A 20,916-nucleotide genomic window follows, 5' to 3' on the forward strand; every position below is an offset into this window, starting at 1 on the left:
AGGAAAACAGAGAACTACCCTGCCTCTCATACCCTGAACTGAGTAACAAAACACAGTACTCTACAGCTGTACGTAGGGCAAGAGCATGGCGAGAAGCACCCTCTGTAGCACAAGTGTGCGCCAGAGCACAGGAAAACTGGAGTGGAACTATTACACAGAAAAATAAGAAAATGTCTCTGGCACAATGGTCCCACAATAAGCACAGGGCATCTTTAGAGGAATTTGAAGCCTGTGAGACACTGAAGGTAACCATAGCAAAACAAAACTCAAACTCAGCTCAATTCCTAACTAATGCAAATACCACAATAAAGGACAAATGATAGAAAAAAGGCATCCATTTCAAGGTGTAAATACTATTTATCTCAGTATCTACTAATCTGCACATAAAAAAAAGACAAACAAAAAGAAAAACAGAATTATCATAAATAGAAGCAGACCCAGAGATGACCCAGTTGTTGGAACTATCAGACAAGAATCTTAAATAACGATAACTATAACTAAGACCTTTAAAAAAAAAAAAAAAAAAAAAACCTAGAAAGGTAGATAAACTGTGTTAACAGACAGGAATTTCAATAGAGATGAAAACTCTAAGAGTCAAATGGAAGAGCTACAAATAAAAAATATAATATCACAGATGAAAAATTTCTTAGGCAGAATTATCAGTATATTCAATAAAGCCAAAGACAAATGCAGCAGATTTGAAAACAGGCCAATGGAGTACCCAAAAGCTGTGGGATAATACCAAATGGTCTAGCATACGTATAATTAGATTCCCAGATTCTAATAGAGAAGGAATAGGACAAAAGAAATAATTGAAGAAATAATAGACACAATGTCTTTTACAACCTAGTCTCAAAAGTTATATACCATCAGTTTTGCCTTATTCTACTGGTCCCAGAGACCAATCCTGACACAATCTGGAAGAGGTCCACAGAAGGGCATGAATAACAGAAGGCAAGAATAACTGGGGACCATTCTGAAAGCTAGCTACTACAAATCTGGTGAATGGATGAACAAACAGGTACACCCATATGGTGGAACAGTAATCAACAATAAAAAGGAACAAACTACAGATATGTGCAGCAGCAAAACTCACAAGTGAATTATATTAAATGAAAGATGCTAGAACCAATAAGCTACATACAATATGATTACATTTATACTGGCATTCTGGGAAAGGTGAAACCAAAGGGACCCAAAACAGATTAGAGGTGTCAGGGGCTTGGAAAGGCCCAGAAGACTGACCATAAAGGGACATGAGGGAATTTTGTGGGATGATGGCAATGTTATATATTTGATTATAATGCTGCTTATATGACTCTACATGTCTGTAAAATTCATAGAACTGTATACCTAAAAAGGACAAGTTTTAGAGTATGTAAATTATACCTCAATAAAGTACTCATAACAAGTGAGAAAAGGGAATCTTGAGGGGAAACAGAAGAGGCTTGGTTGAGAGGATGGATACAGCAGTCATAATGTGTAAATAATAAAAGTTTCTGAAAGAAAGACGACTACTAAACTAATAACATTATAAAGTTCCTCAAGCTAAAGAAATTTCTCCAAGCTTGAGTCTGCAGATGAAAACTGCCTATCAAATTATGGGTTACAACGGTGAGAAAAGATATTCTGGCAAATGCTATGAACTCAACAATAAAGAGAAAAACCTTAGATGCTTCCAGAAAAAACAAGCTACTTAGGAAAAAAAAAACAGAGGTAGGCATAGGCCTTTCTACCCACAACATGCAAAAAGAAGACAGTGAAATAGCATTCATAAATTTTTGAGAGAAAAGGACAGCCACCCAAGAATTCTATCCCAATGAAGACTAAAAGGAAAGTATTCTGACATATGTTATCACTCACTTATCCAACTGAGAGAAATGGCAAAAAAAAAAAACTAACAACTGAATCATAGCAGAGAGAGAGGATGAAAAGAGGAGACCTTATGACATATGTAGTTAAATCTAACAAGGGATTAGTAAAGAAATTGGACAGAGATATAAGATAAAAAAAAAAAAAATCCAGTGCATCAGAATTAAAATAAAGCATCTAAACAAAAGGAATATTAAAATCAGACCAGCGTACTGTAGTATCTTTATCTGCAGTTTCACTTTCCGCAGTTTCAGTTACCCTTGGTCAATCACGGTTCAAAACATTAAAAGGAAAATTCCATAAATAAATAATTGGTAAGTTTTAAACTGTGCACTAAGTAGTGTGAAGCAATTTCTCACCATCCTGCTCCATCCCACCTAAGACATAAATCATCACTTTGTCCAGCATATCCACCCCTTTGTCCAGCATATCTACCACTTTGTCCAGCATATCCACACTGTATATACTACTTGACCATTAGTCATCAACATCATCTGCTCCTGACATCCAATCATCAATATCATCACGGCTTGATGATCCAGAATCATCAGAAGCAGATGCTCCTCCTTCTGAAGTATTGTCAGAAGGTTAATGGTAGCCTAACACTACATCACAACACCTATATTATTCACCTTGCTCGCTCCCATCACATAGACATTTTACTTCTCATCTCATCACAGGAGGAAGGGTACAATACAATACAGTATTTTGAGAGCAAGAGACCACTTTCACAAAACTTTTATTACTTTATTACTTCTATTGTTATAACTGTTCTATTTTATTATTAGTTATTATTGTTAATCTCTTACTGTGCCTAATTTAAAAATTACACTTTATCACAGATATTTATGTATAGGAAAAAACACAGTATTAATATAGAAAGGGTTCAGTACTATCCATGGTTTTAGGCATCCACTGGGAGTCCTGGAATGTATCCCCTGGGATAAGGGGAGATGATTGTACAAGGAAACTGCAAGTGACTATTTCCAACAGCTTTTTTGTTTGTTTTTACCTGGTTTGCAAGATGAGAGTGACCAAACAGCTTGTGACCCAATTTCTCGTACTGTTCCAGTCCTTTCCAACTGCTTAGGGTCAGCACCAGGAGGTGTCTTGTTTGGTGTGGTCATTTTTAAAATATTCTATGCAGAAAAAAAGAATGCACATATTACATCAGGAATTGGGCATCTTTCTACAAAAAGGTTTTTATCAATAAAAACTTAATGGAACTCATATACCCTGATATTAATCATTTATTCTGAAGAATGCACTTAATATAATTAAATTACTGTAATTTAAATCTCAGGGGCTGGGCATGGTGGCTCACACCTGTAATTCCAACACTTTGGGAGGCTGAGACAGGAGGATCATGTGAGCCCAGGAGTTCAAGACCAGCCTGGGCAACATGGCAAGATCCCACCTCTATTTTTAAAAAAATAAAAATCTTAGGAATTCAGGTTTTGTTTCATATGACCAGATATGCAAAGCAGTGAGTTATAGCAGTCAAAAGAGCACAAAATCAAAGTTTTGGCTTCAGTATCTCCTTTAATTAGCCTAGACTTTGAGTAGGTCTGGGTTTTATTTCCTCTCCTATCAAAGAGGTTCACTTGATGATTTTTAACTCTACAATGCTATGCAGTTCTATACTTCTATGACTGAAAATTCAAATGACTTTTAGCCCTAGAAAAATCAGACTGAAATACTCTTATTCTAGGAATATATAAATATTGGTCCTCATTTTATTTACTTAATTTCTTTTTTTTAGAGACAGGATCTAGCTATGCTACCAGGCTGGTCTTGAACACTTTGCTTCAAGTGATCCTCCCATCTCAGCCTCCCAAGTAGCTGGGATTACAGATGTGATCTCACCGCCCCCCTAAGATCCTCATTTTAAAAATTAATTGAGTGATGCAGAGAACAGTCATACCTGCCCTCTAACTGTCAAAGTTTTATTTAAGGCCCAGCCCGGTGGCTCACACCTGTAATCCCAGCAGGTTGGAGGCCAAGGCAGGTGGATTGCTTGAGCCCAGGAGTTCGAGACCAGCCTGGGCAATATGGTGAAACCTTGTCTCTAAAAAAATTCCAAAATATCAGCCTGGTGTGGCGGCACACACCTGTAGTCCCAGAGGGGCTGAGGCAGGAGGATCACCTGAGCCGGGAGGCAGAGGTGGCAGTGAGCCAAGATCGTGCCACTGCACTCCCGCCTGGGTAACAGAGCAAGACTCTGTCCCCCCCCCAAAAAAAAAAGAAAAAGAAAAAATGTTAAAAGTTCACTTACATATGCTCTTACCACAGAAGATAAGGTCAAGAAAATGGCTTCAAGATTTTGAAGTGAATAACTGGCCCATTTTAAAAAGGATGACCTCATCTTTCACATCTTTTGTTAATTTTTGTAAGTCTACTCATACGTGAAAAAACACTTCAATATTGGATCGTGAACAATATGTAAAACTGCTTTGGTAGCACAGTCACTGCTACTGAACATTGTTATATACGCTATTCAAAATTGTTATATACGCTATTCAATAGTTCTGACACCTCCCATCGTATCCGAAGTTGTTCTCTAATCGGCAAACAAGCATTTGATACTAAATAACGGCAGAGACAACGGACTGTAAACGTTGGCAAGGCCTGAGGCTTAAATGCACAATAAGTAATTTACTGAATGAATAAATAGATGAATAGGTTCAGTCATGAACTAGTTATTTGTCACTTGCCTGCAAGTTAGGTGAGATCTAGGGCGAGACTATTTAACCTGCAATGATCATTACTAACTGAATATCCTCTCATCTAAAAAAAGAAAGAAAGAAAGCCCATCTTTAGGGCAGAATTCAACTGCCGGACTTGGGACTGGACGCCACCAAGTGGATAAAATACGGAGCTCGGAAAAGATTGGATTCCTGGCCTTGAACTGACCACACAGATGAGAGGGAGTTGAGGCCTAGGAGAGCGCGCAACAGCAACAGAGTATGTCCGGACCATACTCTGTTGGTCCTATTGACACCTCTAGCGTGCTAGAATAACTAAGGCTCCACTCCTGACCCACGGGCCTTGAACAAAGCGTGAACATAAAAAAAGATTGAAACCGGGGAGGCGAATGCATCTGTGTACGCTAGGACCACGCTTGACGTCGGAGAAAAGCCCACACACTCACAGTTTCCAGACCCGGCTGCTTGCCGAAACTCAGGTTCTCAGGACCCCCAGCAGCTCCGTGCCACTCCCACTCGGCTTCCTCGGACAGCCTGGCTTCGCCAGCGGCGTTGAACACGGTCGCAGCACAATGACGTCATCTCTCCCTACCTACCTCCAGGGTTCCGCCCCACGCTCTATGTCGCGCGCGCGCACTACGTCCTATGGCTTGCGCGAGCGTCGGCTGGGCACCGCCATTTTGGCCGGTGGCCGTGAGAACACGCTGTGTGGCTGAAAAGTGAAGGCAAGAGCACATTTGGCCTCTGTGCTCCCCTCCGGAAGGGGATCGTTGTCTCCAGGTAAGTGAATAGCCCAGAGAGGTTTGACTGTTAGCTACCATCTGTCAGATTGCAAAGACTGTAGGGACGTTGTCCGAGAGCCTTTCGTTAGGCCTTAGGTGGCGGAGACAGCAGCAGCGCGTGGCAGCGGTTCCTGCGGGACAGCTGGAAGTGCCGGAGCGCGGGCGACGCCGAGACGTTGGGGGTGCCTCAGTCTTCCCGTCCAGCCGACCCGGCTGTCGCCGCTGTTGCCTGCCACGCCCGCCAGGGACTTAGAGAATGGACCTAGATGCCGTAGTCTCCACTCCCCCTTTACCCCACTCCTGCCGTGGAGCTAACCCTGCTGGAGAGGAAGTCACCTTTAGAACTTAGAGCACCCTCTGTATCCACAGCACCCTCTATTACCCCCACACTCCTCCAGCACCCTAAAATGGATATATTGTCGCATGTGCATATTTGGTTGTGGGAAGTCGTGGCTTCCACGTTTTGGTGAGTGGAATGAGTCATGGCATCTTGCCGCCATGAAGTCGAATACTCCCTGTCCACTCCCAGACTTTATAGAAATGATGCCCACATGTCGCTCTGCTTTTCTCAGAACAACGTGTACGCAGCTATGACTGGGGTTGTCCCAAGTAGTTTCCCAGTAGAAATCCTATAGTTTTTTTGGTACGCTTTTATACTGTTCGACACTTTCTCCCCTTATCCATTTTTCCCTTTATTGTATCTAATACACATTGAGATCAAGGTTGATGTCTTTACTCAGAATACCTTTATTATCTCTTCAGAGGTTCGTACATGGTAGACGTTTAATACGTAATGTGAATGAATGACAGCCAAAGCCGAATTCCCATCTCCCATTAACTACATCAGCTTATTTTCCCTTTTTTGATGATAAAAATCTCTAAGAGGAAGAACTGTCCAAATAACATGTTTTATCTTTTTTTACTCTTTCCCAACAGGACTGCTAACTAGTCATTTATGATAGTGGCATTTATGTTGCAGTAGTTTGTCCCATATTGTGAAAATATTCATTGTATACCAGCCACCTGACAATAATGCTTTGTTAGTGTGACCAAAGGCTCAGAACCTGTATTTGAACCAAAAGCTGTTTGGAGTTTGTGAGCTTTGTAAAACCTTAGTTCTCCCCTGTTTTAAAAAAGGGAGTTTTTTTGTTTGTTTGGAAAAGCATTTAACAATTGGGAGGGAGGGGGACAAAACAATATTAAGTTAGAGTTCCTTCTAAATGTCTTAAAACTCTTTGAAATCAGAGCCGTGTACCTCTCCTAACTTACACGTATTTTATAAGACTAATAAACTACCATAAGCATGGGTTAGACTATTTCATGTGATACTAAACATCATTAGTTTACAGCAATCTTTGAAATGCTTTTACACAGTATTACAATTATTTTGGCTTCAGACTGTAAATGTTTCCAAGTATGCCTCACTTCCTTTTTTCCTCTCAGCTGGAAGAATGACACTGAGGGTCATTGTTCTAGTGTCAATTTTGAACACTTTTGTCTTGAATCTGAAATATCCTCAAATACTTCTTTGTTTGCAGGAGCCTGTTAACTGTAATCTTCTTCTCCAAGCTTTACTGTGCCTTACTTTTCTATTGAAAAAGAAGTAGAGAATCCCCTTGCCCCAGTTATTGAAACTGATACAGAAATTGAATTAAAAGTGTTTACACAGTTAATTAACAGTTCTACAAAGAATCCATGTTCATTTTTCTTAAATGCATTACAATTTATCACTATTTTTATATAAATCAGTTTATTAACCACTTCTGGTATGTTTTTATTCTTCTGTAAAAATCAAGCCAGGGTGGTGGCATGCACCTGTAGTCCCAGCTATTCGGGAGGCTAAAGCAGGACGATCCCTTGAGCCAAGGAGTCCCAGTCTGTAGTGTCCTGTGATCAGTCCATTCAGCCTGGACACCATAGCAAGATCCCCATGTTTTTTTTTTAAATTGTCTTTTACAGTCTTTTGGTTTTTAAAATAGTTTGAAAAATTAAATATTTTAGTAGTTTAACGAAATAAAGTTTAAGCAATTTCGTGATGAAAGATTTATCCCCTGGAGGCGAATTCATTATGCTCTTTCACTGAGTAATTTGTAGAAAGGCATTCAGCATTTAAATTAGAATGCATGGTGTCCAGTTTTAATAGCTTACTAAAGAATCTTAATTTCCTAGGAAGTTGTCATTTCCCCAATAAGAGCTTTTTTGTGACAATTCAAGTCATCTAATTTCTTCCTCTTCTAATCTTTACAAGACCTGGACCAGTTTTGGGCAGAATAGAGTCAACCTGTTTATTGGAATAACCCTGTATTTATTACATGAACGTTTAGTCTCCTTTTGAATGTTTTTTTTTTTTTTTTTTCAGTATGTAGTTTAGTGGACAACTGTCACTATAAAATATTGGTAACTTGCAAGATTTCTAAAGTTATAACCTACAGGAAAATTATTTATTATATTTAAATTCATATTCTCATTCATTTAGCAGAAATGTTTGATCTCCTGTGTGCTAGGCACAGGTTCAGCCACTGGAATGAACAAAAGGTCCTACCCTCATGATGGATGGAGTACATTCTACTTGGGGAGGGGAAAAATGTGTGTGTTTGTAGAGGGACAGAATATACATGCACACATGCACAATAGATGTGTGCATATACACCAGATATATGTGGAATATATAGTGTGTCATATAGTTGAGCTGGGGAGAAAAAGCAAGAAAGAAGGATGAAGAAGCAGTTGAGTGTATTTTTTGGTAGTGTAGTTAGAGAAGACTTACTGAGAAATAGTAAAGATTGGAAGGAGTAAGCCATGTAACTCTCTAGGGGTAATAGCATTACAGGCAGAAAGTGCCAAGATCCTGAAGTAAGAACATGCCTGTCATGTGCTAGGAGCAACAAAGAGCCAAGGTAGCTGGAGCCATACTACAAGAGCTAGAGTAGTTGGAGATGAGATCAGAAAGTTAACAGAGGCTGATCAGTGCTTCATTGATTATTTTCAGGACTTTGGCATTTACTCAGATTGAGAATGAAGCCATTGCAGGATTTTAATTAGAGGAGTGACATAATCTAGCTTACTCTTTAAAAGGCTTACTCCGGTTCCTGTGTTGAGAATGAACTGTTGAGGATTAGAGTAGAAAGAGATGAGGGTAAAAGCAAAGAGATCTGTTAGGAAGCTATTTGAGTAATGCCGGTAAGAGATGATAATGATAGCTTACACCAAACTCAGGAGAAGAGATCAGATTCTGAATGTTTTATAGCTTCAACAGGATTTGCTATTATTAGGTGGAAAAGAAATACGACCTCAAGGATTTGGGCCTGAGCAAATGGAAGACAGGAGTTGCCATCTAACAAAATGGGCAAGACTGCTGAAATTTTGGTGAGGATTTCAGGAGCTTATTTGGGAGATTCCTCTTAAGCCTTCCAGAGATGTTAAGTGGGCAGGAAGGGTTCAAGAGAGGTATCCTGACTAAAGATAGAAATTTGGAAATTTGCATTATATAAATGGAATTTAAACCTATGAGACCAGAATAGAACACCTTGGGGAATGAGTATATGTGGAAAAAAATGACCAAGTCTTAGAGCTCTCTCAGCATTTAGAAGCCTGGGAGATGAAGATGAGTGACCAGGAAAGTAGTAGGAAAACCGGATTAGTGTTGTATCCTAAAACCAAGTTAAAGGGTTTTTATCTAGTAGGAAAAGTGTTTATTTGTGTCAGATGTGATTGATTGGTCAGGTGAATTAAGGTCTGGTAAACATTTGTTTTAGCCATGTGAAGAACAATGATGGCTCAACAAGTTGTTTTGATGAAATGATGGGCTCTAGAGCCTAGAATGGATTCCAGAGAGCCTGTAGCAAGAAATTTGAGACATTGAGTATAAGCAACTCTTTGAAATAGTCTTGAAGAAGGAGAGATAAAACAATGGGGGACCATGGGGTCAGATAATAGAATGCTTGAATGCTGGTAAGAATTAGCCAGTGGAGAGAATAATTGCTGAAGTTAAAGACAGAAGGGAGAATTGTTGGGACATTCTTATGGACTGTCTTCTAGTGTACAAATGGTCTTAGCTAGGGAAATACATATGGTGTGATTGCTGGTTGGCATAAGGGTCCATTTGAGATGATGAATTTAAAGGGAGACTAGTCAGCAGGCTTTGTGTTTTTTTTCCCTACCCATTTTCAGCTCTGTGTGTGCGGTGAAGAGTCTAATTTAACCAAGATTGTGATTAAGGGTTTTTTAGCTGGGTAAGAAGGAAAATAAAAACACCAAGAGCTGAGGGACAGTGGAAATATGATAGAATCAAGAGATAATGAAGGTTTGGAGAATGGAGGAATCAGGGTTGATGGATTGTTGTGTAGTAGAGGGTGAACTGAAAAATAAAGAGTGGCGGTTGGAGAATGGAGTATTTGAAGTTGAGGTTATAGAAGGATTGCAATTACCGGTAATAATAAGGTCTACAATGTAACCAGAAAAAATGAATGGCTGTGGCAGGGTAGAAGACAAGCTGTTTGAGGAGAGGGGTTAATAAATGAGAGGACAGGAGGGTCATCTGTGAGCATATTGAAATCACCAAGAACTATGTCAAGTGTTGTAAAAGAGTGTGTGAAAGTTGACAGAGGGGCTGAAATCTTCAGAGAATGAAAGGGAGTGATCTGGTGGTCACTACTAACTAAAGCAGTTAGATAACTGAGACGTAAAACTTTTTAGGGAGGAGGGAGAGATAAGAGTCTAGGACAGCATTGAGGAGCAAGATCTCTTATCCCCGTCCAAGCCTAATGATATTGATGGGTGTGAAAAGACTTGAGATGTCTACAAAGGGAAGCAGTCTATCAAAAAAAGAAAAAAAAATCAAGATTGATTATCACAGTAAGAAAAAGACATGATGTCTTTCTAAATGTATAGTCTTGGTTTCAGATTCGTTCATTACATATTGGAATAAACTTCAGTATTAAGGCACATTTTGTAATTTTTTACTTTAATCACCATTCTAAGGAAATTAATGCACCACTAAGCCCAACATTGTAAAAGATTTTTAAGTTCACTTTGATGTTAATGCTATGTAATTGATTAAATTGGAAAATCAAGACTTCTAAAAGCCTTAAAAGTGAGCATAGTATATACATATAGTTACTTGGTCTCCTTTTAATTTCATTGCTATTATAATTATTTGCCATTTCTGTCAGTGTCATTATAGTCAGATATATACAATGTGAGGTAATGCTTAGTTTGGAGGAAGAGCTTGTGGGATTTCCCCCATCCTGCTTCCCCTTTTTCAGTTTTCCTGGCTGTTAATACTTCTTTTTCCATTAGATCTTTAGATTTGCTTTGTCTGGGTTGGTTTTTCTTTTTGTTTTTTTTGTTTTTGTTTTTGAGACAGGATCTCACTGTCTCATCCAGGCTGGAGTACAGTGGCATGATCTCAGCTCACTGTAACCTCCACCTCCTAGGCTCAGGTAATCCTCCCACCTCAACCTCCAGAGTAGCTGGGACCACAGGCACACACCACCACATGTATGGGGTTCTTTTGTTTGTTTTTTCACATGAGATTGAATTAAATATATAAATTCAGGAAGGGTGTAAATCTGTGATATTAACTATTCTTTATTATAAAAACTGAGATAGCGTGTCATTTGTTCAGGTCATTTATGTCATTCAATGTTGTTTTAAAGTTTTCTTGTGTATATATCTTGTTGAGTATATTCCTAGAGATTTTCTTTTTGTCGCTATTGTAAATGGAATTTTTTTCTTATGTAAATCTGATTAAAGTATATATGTAAAATTTGATTTTCCCAACCTTACTAGATTATAGATTATTTTATAATTTTTACTGTCAACATTTATATTTTTTTGCAGATAATCATTTCATCTCCATATAATGATCATTTATGTTTTCCTGTCTTTCATGTATGCAAATTAGTTCTCTTAACTAATTGCATCGAATTTGTTATTTTTTCTTTCATAGAAGAGCTGGATATTCTTTCGCACAGTTATGGCAGACAAATTAACGAGAATTGCTATTGTCAACCATGACAAATGTAAACCTAAGAAATGCCGACAGGAATGCAAAAAGAGTTGTCCTGTAGTTCGAATGGGTAAGCTGTTCTGTGGATCATTTAAGTATAAAAGAAAACCGTGAAAGAAATCAACTGGTTTGATAGTTCTTTACGGGCATTAGCATATACTTTGTGTTCACCATTAGTTTCATAAACTGTGAAGACAAGAAAACTAGTTTGTTCTAAATTTCTTTTATTGCTTTGTGACTAAAGGATCCTATTTTTAAAAGAAAGACCAAATTGTAGAATAATACATCAGTATTTAAAAGTGTATTGGATGTGAACTCAAAGCAGAGTTCAGCTTACTGATCTTGAAATCTACAAAATCTTATTACTTTAATATTATATATAGTAATTAATTGTAATTTAATGGAAGATGGGTTACAATAAACTTTGACGGTATTTTCATATTTAAAAAATGAACAAAGAGCTTAATAAGAATGACTATTCATAAGGTTTAGCTATACTTTGAAGGTTAGATAAATTTCCAGCAATTCAGTTGAAAAATTATTGGTCATCCTTAAGGGCTATGTTAAGTAATTGTAAATGTACGAATGAGGCATAGAATTACTGAATCTTAAAATTACTGAAACTTAGAAACTTTAGTTGTCATCTGTTATTGTCTCCTTTGCTATTCAGAAATTCCATTATCCCTAATATCATGTTTAATTTTAGCTGTATATTAGATGACTGCATACCTTTTTGGAGTTTTACTGATCTGGCTACAGTAGTTCATTCTTTTCATGGTCTGCCTTACCATTTTCAAGGCATATTTTGTTTTTTGAATTTAAAATTTAGGTTAATCAGCTTAAAAATGTTTCAGGATATTCATATTTTTACTAGCATATTTTCTTCCCCAGTAGTAAATTAAGTAAAATAAATATATTTTAAAGTCATCTCCCTGTTATCAAACAAGGATATTCATATAAGTGATTATAAATCTGTCCCCACAAAGCACTGATTTAAGGCATTATCTCAAATGTATTTCTTTGCGTGGCCTTTGTTTTTGAAAATCTGCCTCTGTATGAAAATTTAGAACCAGCATTGTCTAAATAACAGTATTCAGAAAATTAGAAGATAAAGGGAAATGGCTTAATTATATCTTTTCCTTTACCAGGAAAATTATGCATAGAGGTTACACCCCAGAGCAAAATAGCATGGATTTCCGAAACTCTTTGTATTGGTTGTGGTATCTGTATTAAGGTAAGTAATATTTTATTTACTGGATCAAATGTGTAACCTAAAACTGAAATCTGAAAATTCTGAGTACTATGCTATAATTCCTTTAAGTGAGGCAAAGTATAAAGCAAATGAATAGAGAATGTAAGTTTAGGAAAGTGTTGTTCTAATATCAGTGACATTGTTGCTTTTTTAAATTAATTAAAGCACCCCTTTTAAAAGTTACTCTTGCTGTACTCTATAAAGCCATTTCCAGCCAAAATTTCTCTTTTTTTCACCTCTTTATAAGGACATTACCATCACATTACATGTTTCTTCTAAGTCCGTATTGAATTTTAAATTCACACCTTTTAAACAGAAATGCACACAGCCAAAAACTTTAAAATTTAGCCTAATTCTTAAGTGTTTCTTCTATTGTATTACACATGCTTCTATTGAATTTTCCCAATAGTATAATACTTAAAATATCTCAATTATTAATAGTTTTTGTTGCCTTGAATAGTTTGATTAGGCTTTTGACTCTTGAATGGTAAATTTCCAACTTTAGTTCATAAAAGAAATTTGGGAGCTAATGTGTAACATACTTAATTTAGATCTTTCTGTTTGTAGATATTATAAAAAGGAGCTTCACCAGAGTTCAGATACCATGCTATTGTTCAAGTAAATCGTGTATATTTCACATTGGTTTCTGAATCCTTGTTTAAGTATCCAGAAAGATTTTGTGGATACCTGTAACATTTTCACTTGCTTTGAAAATATAAACAGGAAGCATTCCTTCCAGCAAATATTTACTAATCTCTTCTTGGATACCTGCCTGTACCCTGGGTGCTGGGAATCTGGTTTTGAGCACTAGAGTATCTATTCTCTTTCTTTGCTGCTGTAAGAAAATTAGATTAATTTAAAATTTAAATTTTGGGTGTACTCTTGAGTGGCTCAAAACATACTAATGAGATGATTCTCTGAGAGTGGGGAAGTAATGTATAATTCCTGAACACTAAGATACTATAATGCACCTCATAAACAGTGGATATTTTTTTCCTTGTAGAATTAAAGAAGTTTAAATCACTTGCAGCATATAAGCATTCTATGTATATTTACGAGAAGAGGATAATGGAGGTAACTCCACTGGTAGAAAAATATAATTTGTAAAAACTTAATAGTTTTGGTTAGAGGGCCTCTTTATTTCTTTATTATTTTTTCTTTATTTATTTCTTTATTAGAAAACAAGAGTAATTCTGTTTTTGTAACATATAAAATGGAAATCCCCTGGAATCTGTAAACACAGAAACTTTGAATTGGTCCCCTGAGCTCATTGAACATGTCTGCTGAGCAGATCTCTAATAATATGAGGTTATAATCTTTGCATGTACCTCTGTAGTTGCCTGTACTTACGAGAAATTTTTCTAGCCACGTTACCATTCTTAAATGACTTTCCTGTTTTTGTCATTCTTGTTCCTTGGACAGTCACCTTACGGTCAAATGTTATTTGAATAAGTCTATGTGTTTTGTTTTGTCGTGTTGTGTTTTGTTTTTTCATGTGAATTGACTTCAAGAATTCAAGTATGTTTTTCATATAGGATAGATAAAAGTCATAATGGAAAGACATTAATCCCTGGTCTGTGCAAATGTGCTAGTTATTGGTGGGATGGAAATAGCCCCAAAAAGGATAAGATCCGTGACCTCAAATGACTTTACAAGGTATAATAGGAAGCATACAAGGGCAGTAATAATTGAAGGAAACAAAGGGAGAACATCTGTTTTGGAAAGAATATGAAGTCATATATTCAGTGACTTTTTTTGTTGACTTGCCTCTTAGCCTCCCCTTATCTAATATGTTTTAACAAAACCAAACGAAAAGCCTCAAGTTCTACAAGGTTTTTCAATAAGTATTAAGCACTCTTTAAATGTATAGGATTATGCCCATCACTAAAGGAAATATCAAGTTATAGTTGACCCATGAAATCACGGGTTCAAACTGTACAGATCTACATACACATGGATTTTTTTCCCCCGAACCAAATGCCAATTGGAAATAGAGTATTTGCAGGATGCAAAACTATTTTAGAAAGGGCTGACTTTTTCTTTTCCTCAGGTTCTGCAGGGATGACTGCAGGACTTGAGTATGTGCCAATTTTGGTGTACTCAGCAGTCCTGGAACAATTTTCCCCACATATACTGAGAGACAATTGATACGATTCTAATGTTCAAGGAACCTTTTATTTTTAAGTAAATAGTAAAAGGAAATGTAACAATATTTCACATATTTATGAAAGTCCCCATGTTTAGAAGATTGCTTATAAAAATATTTTTAATCCATTTTAGTTATGTGTATATGTCTACAAATTAATACAAAAATTAATTCTTTAAATAACAGAAATGCCCCTTTGGCGCCTTATCAATTGTCAATCTACCAAGCAACCTGGAAAAAGAAACCACACATCGATATTGTGCCAATGCCTTCAAACTTCACAGGTATATTTTCACATCAAGATTCCTCTTCTGTCGAGTTAAGCATAAAATACATTTGGGATTTTAAGAGAAATGCAGAAGTTGGGAGAAATGCTATTAACCAGTCACTAAAGGAAAATACAATATTATAACATCATGCAGAATCATACTGTATATGTCTGTGGATCATTCTGGCTAACATTGCAATTATCCATGGGACTTTTTAAAGCTACTAATGCCCAACTTTCAGCCCAGTTTAATTATATTGTCGGGTCTGGACCTTAGTATGTTGAAAAAGTCCCAGGTGACTCTAATATACAACTGGGACTGAGAGTCACTGTTGTTCCTAGTACCCTTATACCCAGAATAACTTTTAAAGGAACTTGCCTTTGATTTTGTTTATCCATTAATTTGATGAGCTACAGAGAATATCACTTTGAATTTGGACAAAATAATAATACAAGTGACAAATCCTTAGTTTGGGATTTTTATCTGCTGAACACTAATACTTTGAATCTAGGAGTCTAGATTTTACTAATAAAAAAGTATTTCTCAACCTGCCAGCTTTGAGGAGCCTACTGCAGCAGGGAGAATGAAGTGGAATATTTCTGGTTGATGTGGCACTTCTCTCCTTAGTAAGTAAATGGCAGGCCAGAAAAAGACATTGTGAGGGTGCACCTGCTATGTAATTTTTACCAAAGCATTTTGTTATACATTAAAACTGAGCCTTACATGTAAAGAAGAAATTTACTTTAGGATGAACTTTGAAAACTGAATAAATAAAACTTGGAATAATGTTGTTTATGGATGCATTTCTAACAACAGCGTAAGTTAATCTTGGCTGTTTTTTTTCTAATAGCCAGTAATATCTGGTATATGTTTCTTAACTTATTAATGGATGTATGTGAAGTGCAAGTGCATTAAAATATATCATTCTGAGGGCCGGGCGCGGTGGCTCAAGCCTGTAATCCCAGCACTTTGGGAGGCCGAGACGGGCGGATCACGAGGTCAGGAGATCGAGACCATCCTGGCTAACACGGTGAAACCCCGTCTCTACTAAAAATACAAAAAACTAGCCGGGCGAGGTTGCGGGCGCCTGTAGTCCCAGCTACTCCGGAGGCTGAGGCAGGAGAATGGCGAGAACCCGGGAGGCGGAGCTTGCAGTGAGCTGAGATCCGGCCACTGCACTCCAGTCCGGGCTACAGAGCAAGACTCCGTCTCAAAAAAAAAAAAAAAAAAAAAAAAATATATCATTCTGATGTTATGTGGCTTTTTCTATGTAAGTCTGAGTTGTTTTATTATTTTTGTATACTTGTAACAGGTTGCCTATCCCTCGTCCAGGTGAAGTTTTGGGATTAGTTGGTACTAATGGTATTGGAAAGTCAACTGCTTTAAAAATTTTAGCAGGAAAACAAAAGCCAAACCTTGGAAAGTACGATGTACGTATTATCACCTTGTAAAAATTAATATCATGAGTCAGTTTTATGAGATTTTGTGGGGGAAGTGATATGTGTATTTTAAAAATATTCTTATTTTCAGGATTATTTGTGGAATTAATGCTGCGAAATTTATAAATAAAGCTCTTTTGTACTTTTTAACTAAAAACCTGTTAATGTTACTTAACTGAAAATTCTGAGTTGTTAAGCCTTGATCTGAAGCAGAATTCTGCTTGATTCTGCTATATTACACGTTTCTATTTAATTTGTCCCAATAATGTAAAAATAGCTCAGTTAGTTTTTGTTTTGATTAGGCTTTTGACTTATGAATGGTAAATTTCCAACTTTAGTACATAAAGAAATTTAGGAGCCACTGTGTAATGTTCTTAAGTTAGATATTTTTTTTTGTAGATACTATAAAATGGAGCTTCACCAGAGTGTGGATGCCACCCTATTAATTGTTCGAATAAATCATAAGTGTATTTTACATTTCGTTTCTGAATCCTAAGTGTATTTTACATTTCGTTTCTGAATCCTTGGTTAAGTATCCAGAAAGATTTCTTGGATACTTGAAAACATTTTCACTTGTTTGGAAAATATGAGCAGGAAACATTCCTTCCAGCTTAACCTCTTATTAGATGCCTTTCTATGTCCTGGGTGTTGGGAATCTGGTTTTGAATAACATAGTATCTGTTCTGTTTTCTTTCTTTGCTCTTATAGGGAAAGGAGACTTTTATTAATTATGTTCGCCTCCAATCTTAAGTTAAAACCCACAAGTATTCTATTTGCATATATGTTCTATTTCCTTTATCTTTCGTCCTCTTTGTCTTTGTATTATTAAATTCACGTGATTCTGTATTTTTTTTTTTTTTAGGATCCTCCTGACTGGCAAGAGATTTTGACTTATTTCCGTGGATCTGAGTTACAAAATTACTTTACCAAGATTCTAGAAGATGACCTAAAAGCCATCATCAAACCTCAATATGTAGACCAGATTCCTAAGGCTGCAAAGGTCGGTTTCTGATAGAGGGAATTTAATGGATATTGGTAGAAGTATAAAAGACATATCAAAATAAATGTGTTTTACTTTGTGATTCTTTTTTAATATTGAAAGAAAATAGTAAGTATTTTTGGTATATTGTGGCAGGGGACAGTGGGATCTATTTTGGACCGAAAAGATGAAACAAAGACACAGGCAGTTGTATGTCAGCAGCTTGGTAAGTGTTTATTTTGTGTGTGAGTGTGTGTGTATATATATATATATATATTTTTTTTTTTTTTTTTTTTTGAGATGGAGTTTCACTCTTGTTACCCAGGCTGGGGTGCAGTGGTACAATCTTGGCTCACCACAACCTCCACCTCCCGGGTTCAAGCGATTCTCCTGCCTCAGCCTCCCAAGTAGCTGGGATTACAGGCACATGCCACCACGCCTAGCTAATTTTTTGTATTTTTAGTAGAGACAGGGTTTCTCCATGTTGGTCAGGCTGGTCTTGAACTCCCAACCTCAGGTGATCCACCCGCCTCAGCCTCCCAAAGTGCTAGGATTACAGGCGTGAGCCACTGCGCCCAGCCATTTTGTGTATATATTTCAGTAGGCCCCAAACTTAAGTGATGAAAGTAGACATCTTTATGTGGATTCCTGAAATAAGTGGGAAAATCTCCAGTAATTGTTATATTTACTTTAAACAGTTTTCAACTGAAATAGCATTCAAACTTCAAACGATGACATGCAGTATACGTTTTACCTGGAAGAGGTGAAATACATTGAGCACAATGCCTCTATGTTCTTTGTAGATTTAACCCACCTAAAAGAACGAAATGTTGAAGATCTTTCAGGAGGAGAGTTGCAGAGATTTGCTTGTGCTGTCGTTTGCATACAGAAAGCTGATATGTAGGTTACTTTACAATTTTTGTTTATCTTCATCCATATTGTAGAGTTTTCAGTTGTAATGCTGCTAATAGAGGAATGGTTTTGAGAGAAATTAATAGAAATAGTATCTAAGGCCCTAATTTCAAGGTAGGATGTTGAAGCAGTTGTGTATCCACTACCCATTTTCCCTGTTATATTCACAGGGGAAAATCTTTTTATTTAGATAGTTTATAACTGATAGGTGCCAGAAGTTTTTATATAAAGTCAGTTATTCATCATCTAAGCCCTCTTTTTTTGAGACGGAGTCTCACTCTGTTGCCCAGGCTGGAGTGCGGTGGTGCGATGTTGGCTCACTGCAAGCTCCACCTCCCGGGTTCACGCCATTCTCCTGCCTCAGCCTTCTGAGTAGCTGTGACCACAGGCACCCGCCACCATGCCTGGCTAATTTTTTTTTTTTTTTTTTTTTTTTTGTATTTTTAGTAGAGATGGGGTTTCACCATGTTAGCCAGGATGGTCTCAATCTCCTGACCTCATGATCCGCCTGCCTCAGCCTCCCAAAGTACTTATATTACAGGTGTGAGCCACTGCGCCCGGCCGAAGTCCTCTTTTTATGTGAAAAGATTTTAATTCTTAAGCCCTCCAGCCAGGCTAGCAAGCTTTTTAATATCTGAAGCAAAACACGAGGTTTTTTAAATCACCGTAGATCACTGTGGCATGCCACGTGCGAGAGAAGAGAGGAACATTTCCTTCTTACGTTTAATGTCTTTCCTCCCAGATATTTATTACTCCTTTCTCCACATTTCTGCCCTGTTGTCTGGTGAAGGCTAACTTCTCCATGAAGTATTCTATAAATTCTTACAATACCCTCCAAAAAACTGTGCTTACATGCAGCTGACTTAAGAGAAAAGCTCTCCAAACTACTTGAGACTATATCAGAATACTTTTTATGAGAAGTTACCAATTTGTAAATTAGCCTAAACTGGTAGACCCTCTCCAAACTTGGTGTATAATCATGCTTTCTGTAATTTTTTCATTCTACTTCTGAACAGAATACAGAAATTTTTACCATTACAAGTAGACTCTTAATTACTATTGGAGATTTTTGTTGTGGTTAAATCAGAAGCTCTTGATACTACAGTGCTTTAAAATAATATGCAAGGTAGACTGTCTTGTCTTTCAGACTTATTATATTTGCTTTTATTTTTATTTTTCATAGCTTCATGTTTGATGAGCCTTCTAGTTACCTAGATGTCAAGCAGCGTTTAAAGGCTGCTATTACTATACGATCTCTAATAAATCCAGATAGGTAAGTAGAGATCTGGCATATTGCTGTGTTGTTTTGTTTGGAGATTTTTACAGATTTGTAAAGATTAAACACTGGGTCTGTCAATGTCATGTACATATTTTTTAATCTTCTTTGTTTATAGCTACCACCTAAATTTACCTTTATCTAGAACAGAGGTTCTCAGTGCGAGATTCATTTATTAACACCCCTGCTTCCAGGAAGCCTAGGAATATTCTGAAATTATTTGCAAATTCCATAGCTTTATGGGAAGCAGACCCTTAGCTTTTCCCAGCTATCTTTCTCTCTCTCTCTCTCTCTCTCTCTCTCATTTTCACACATACACACACACACAGGCTTAGAATTTGTAAGAATCACTAGAGTAATTCTGGTTGTTCGGAATCTTACTAGACAAAAGTAAAGAAAATTTGTCATAATTTCTGTTAGTATTCAAAATACCCTGTGTTTATAGGGTGCTTTTGTGGTTTGTAGAGTTTTCAAATTCATTACATCATTTGATCCTCATGGTTATCTCATAGTAATCTTCAGATGGTATTCCTATTTTGCAAATGAAGAATAACGTCAAAAATCTAGTTGGTTGTTCTAGGTTACAAATTCACTGTGTGACAAAGCTGTGACCAGACCCCAGGGGTTTTTTCTGTATAGCATTTTCTATGTTATACTGCCTCTTCTGACTTAACAATTTAATAAACATCCTTTTAAATACATGGCTCATCTTGCAAGAAAGTGAGAGAAATCCCAAATGGTCAAAAACTGAAGCATTAGAACTATAGAGGAGTAATAGGACCAGATGTTGATGGTTTCTGTAATTGGTCTTGGGTTTTAACATCCACTCATGGGCAAGAAGCAAGGTCCAGTATTGGATTTTCACACATAAAGTGCCAGGACTCTCAAAGGACTGCTTTCTCCCTAAAAGGGCAAATTGGAAACAACTTTTTTATCATTGCACGGAAGTGTCAAGAAAGCAAATATCTGTCATTCACTGAGCTCCCTGGAAGTGAAGGGATCGCTGTCTTTCAAATCTGTCTTCATGGGCCAGCAGCTCGCCTGTCTGTGGAATTGGAATTTATATAACCAGTGGAATCTGTGGACCCTTCAAAGTGAGAAAGTAGTATTTTTAAGGGGTCTGGAACTTTTTTATGGTACATAGCAGAAGCAACGAACCAATATGCTTTCAACCCTGGTTGCACAGGATTCCTATAGGTAATGCCTCACGAGGACGAACTCAAATTGCAAATTATAAAATTTATAAATTAGAGGAGGAAACAGTCCGCAAATTA

At 37.1% G+C, this 20,916-nt stretch overlaps 2 protein-coding genes across 6 annotated transcripts in view; one reads left to right on the forward strand and one right to left on the reverse strand.

Annotated features, from left to right (window-relative positions):
* The window catches only part of ANAPC10 (anaphase promoting complex subunit 10), a 135,187-nt gene extending 130,037 nt beyond the window's left edge, over positions 1-5,150 (reverse strand). For 3 of the 4 annotated variants that reach the window (XM_073017654.1, XM_073017655.1, XM_007999901.3), the window contains exons 1-2: positions 5,024-5,123; positions 2,885-3,011 (exon numbers count right to left, since the gene is read on the reverse strand). In XM_073017654.1, the coding sequence (XP_072873755.1) occupies positions 2,885-2,999 (115 nt within the window). In that variant the 5' untranslated portion in view covers positions 3,000-3,011; positions 5,024-5,123. Of the gene's footprint in view, positions 1-2,884; positions 3,012-5,023 lie in introns of all 4 variants that reach the window. The other variant, XM_007999900.3, reaches the window with a different exon arrangement.
* A 74-nt stretch (positions 5,151-5,224) lies between these two features.
* ABCE1 (ATP binding cassette subfamily E member 1) overlaps positions 5,225-20,916 on the forward strand; it is a 31,232-nt gene continuing 15,540 nt past the window's right edge. The window contains exons 1-9 of one of the 2 annotated variants that reach the window (XM_007999898.3): positions 5,225-5,357; positions 11,310-11,439; positions 12,518-12,603; positions 14,954-15,051; positions 16,349-16,466; positions 17,338-17,475; positions 17,611-17,680; positions 18,258-18,354; positions 19,550-19,639. In XM_007999898.3, the coding sequence (XP_007998089.1) occupies positions 11,337-11,439; positions 12,518-12,603; positions 14,954-15,051; positions 16,349-16,466; positions 17,338-17,475; positions 17,611-17,680; positions 18,258-18,354; positions 19,550-19,639 (800 nt within the window). In that variant the 5' untranslated portion in view covers positions 5,225-5,357; positions 11,310-11,336. The remainder of the gene's footprint in view (positions 5,358-11,309; positions 11,440-12,517; positions 12,604-14,953; positions 15,052-16,348; positions 16,467-17,337; positions 17,476-17,610; positions 17,681-18,257; positions 18,355-19,549; positions 19,640-20,916) is intronic. The other variant, XM_007999899.3, reaches the window with a different exon arrangement.

This window comes from Chlorocebus sabaeus, chromosome 7 (assembly GCF_047675955.1).
Source record: "Chlorocebus sabaeus isolate Y175 chromosome 7, mChlSab1.0.hap1, whole genome shotgun sequence".
Classification (NCBI taxonomy): domain Eukaryota; kingdom Metazoa; phylum Chordata; class Mammalia; order Primates; family Cercopithecidae; genus Chlorocebus; species Chlorocebus sabaeus.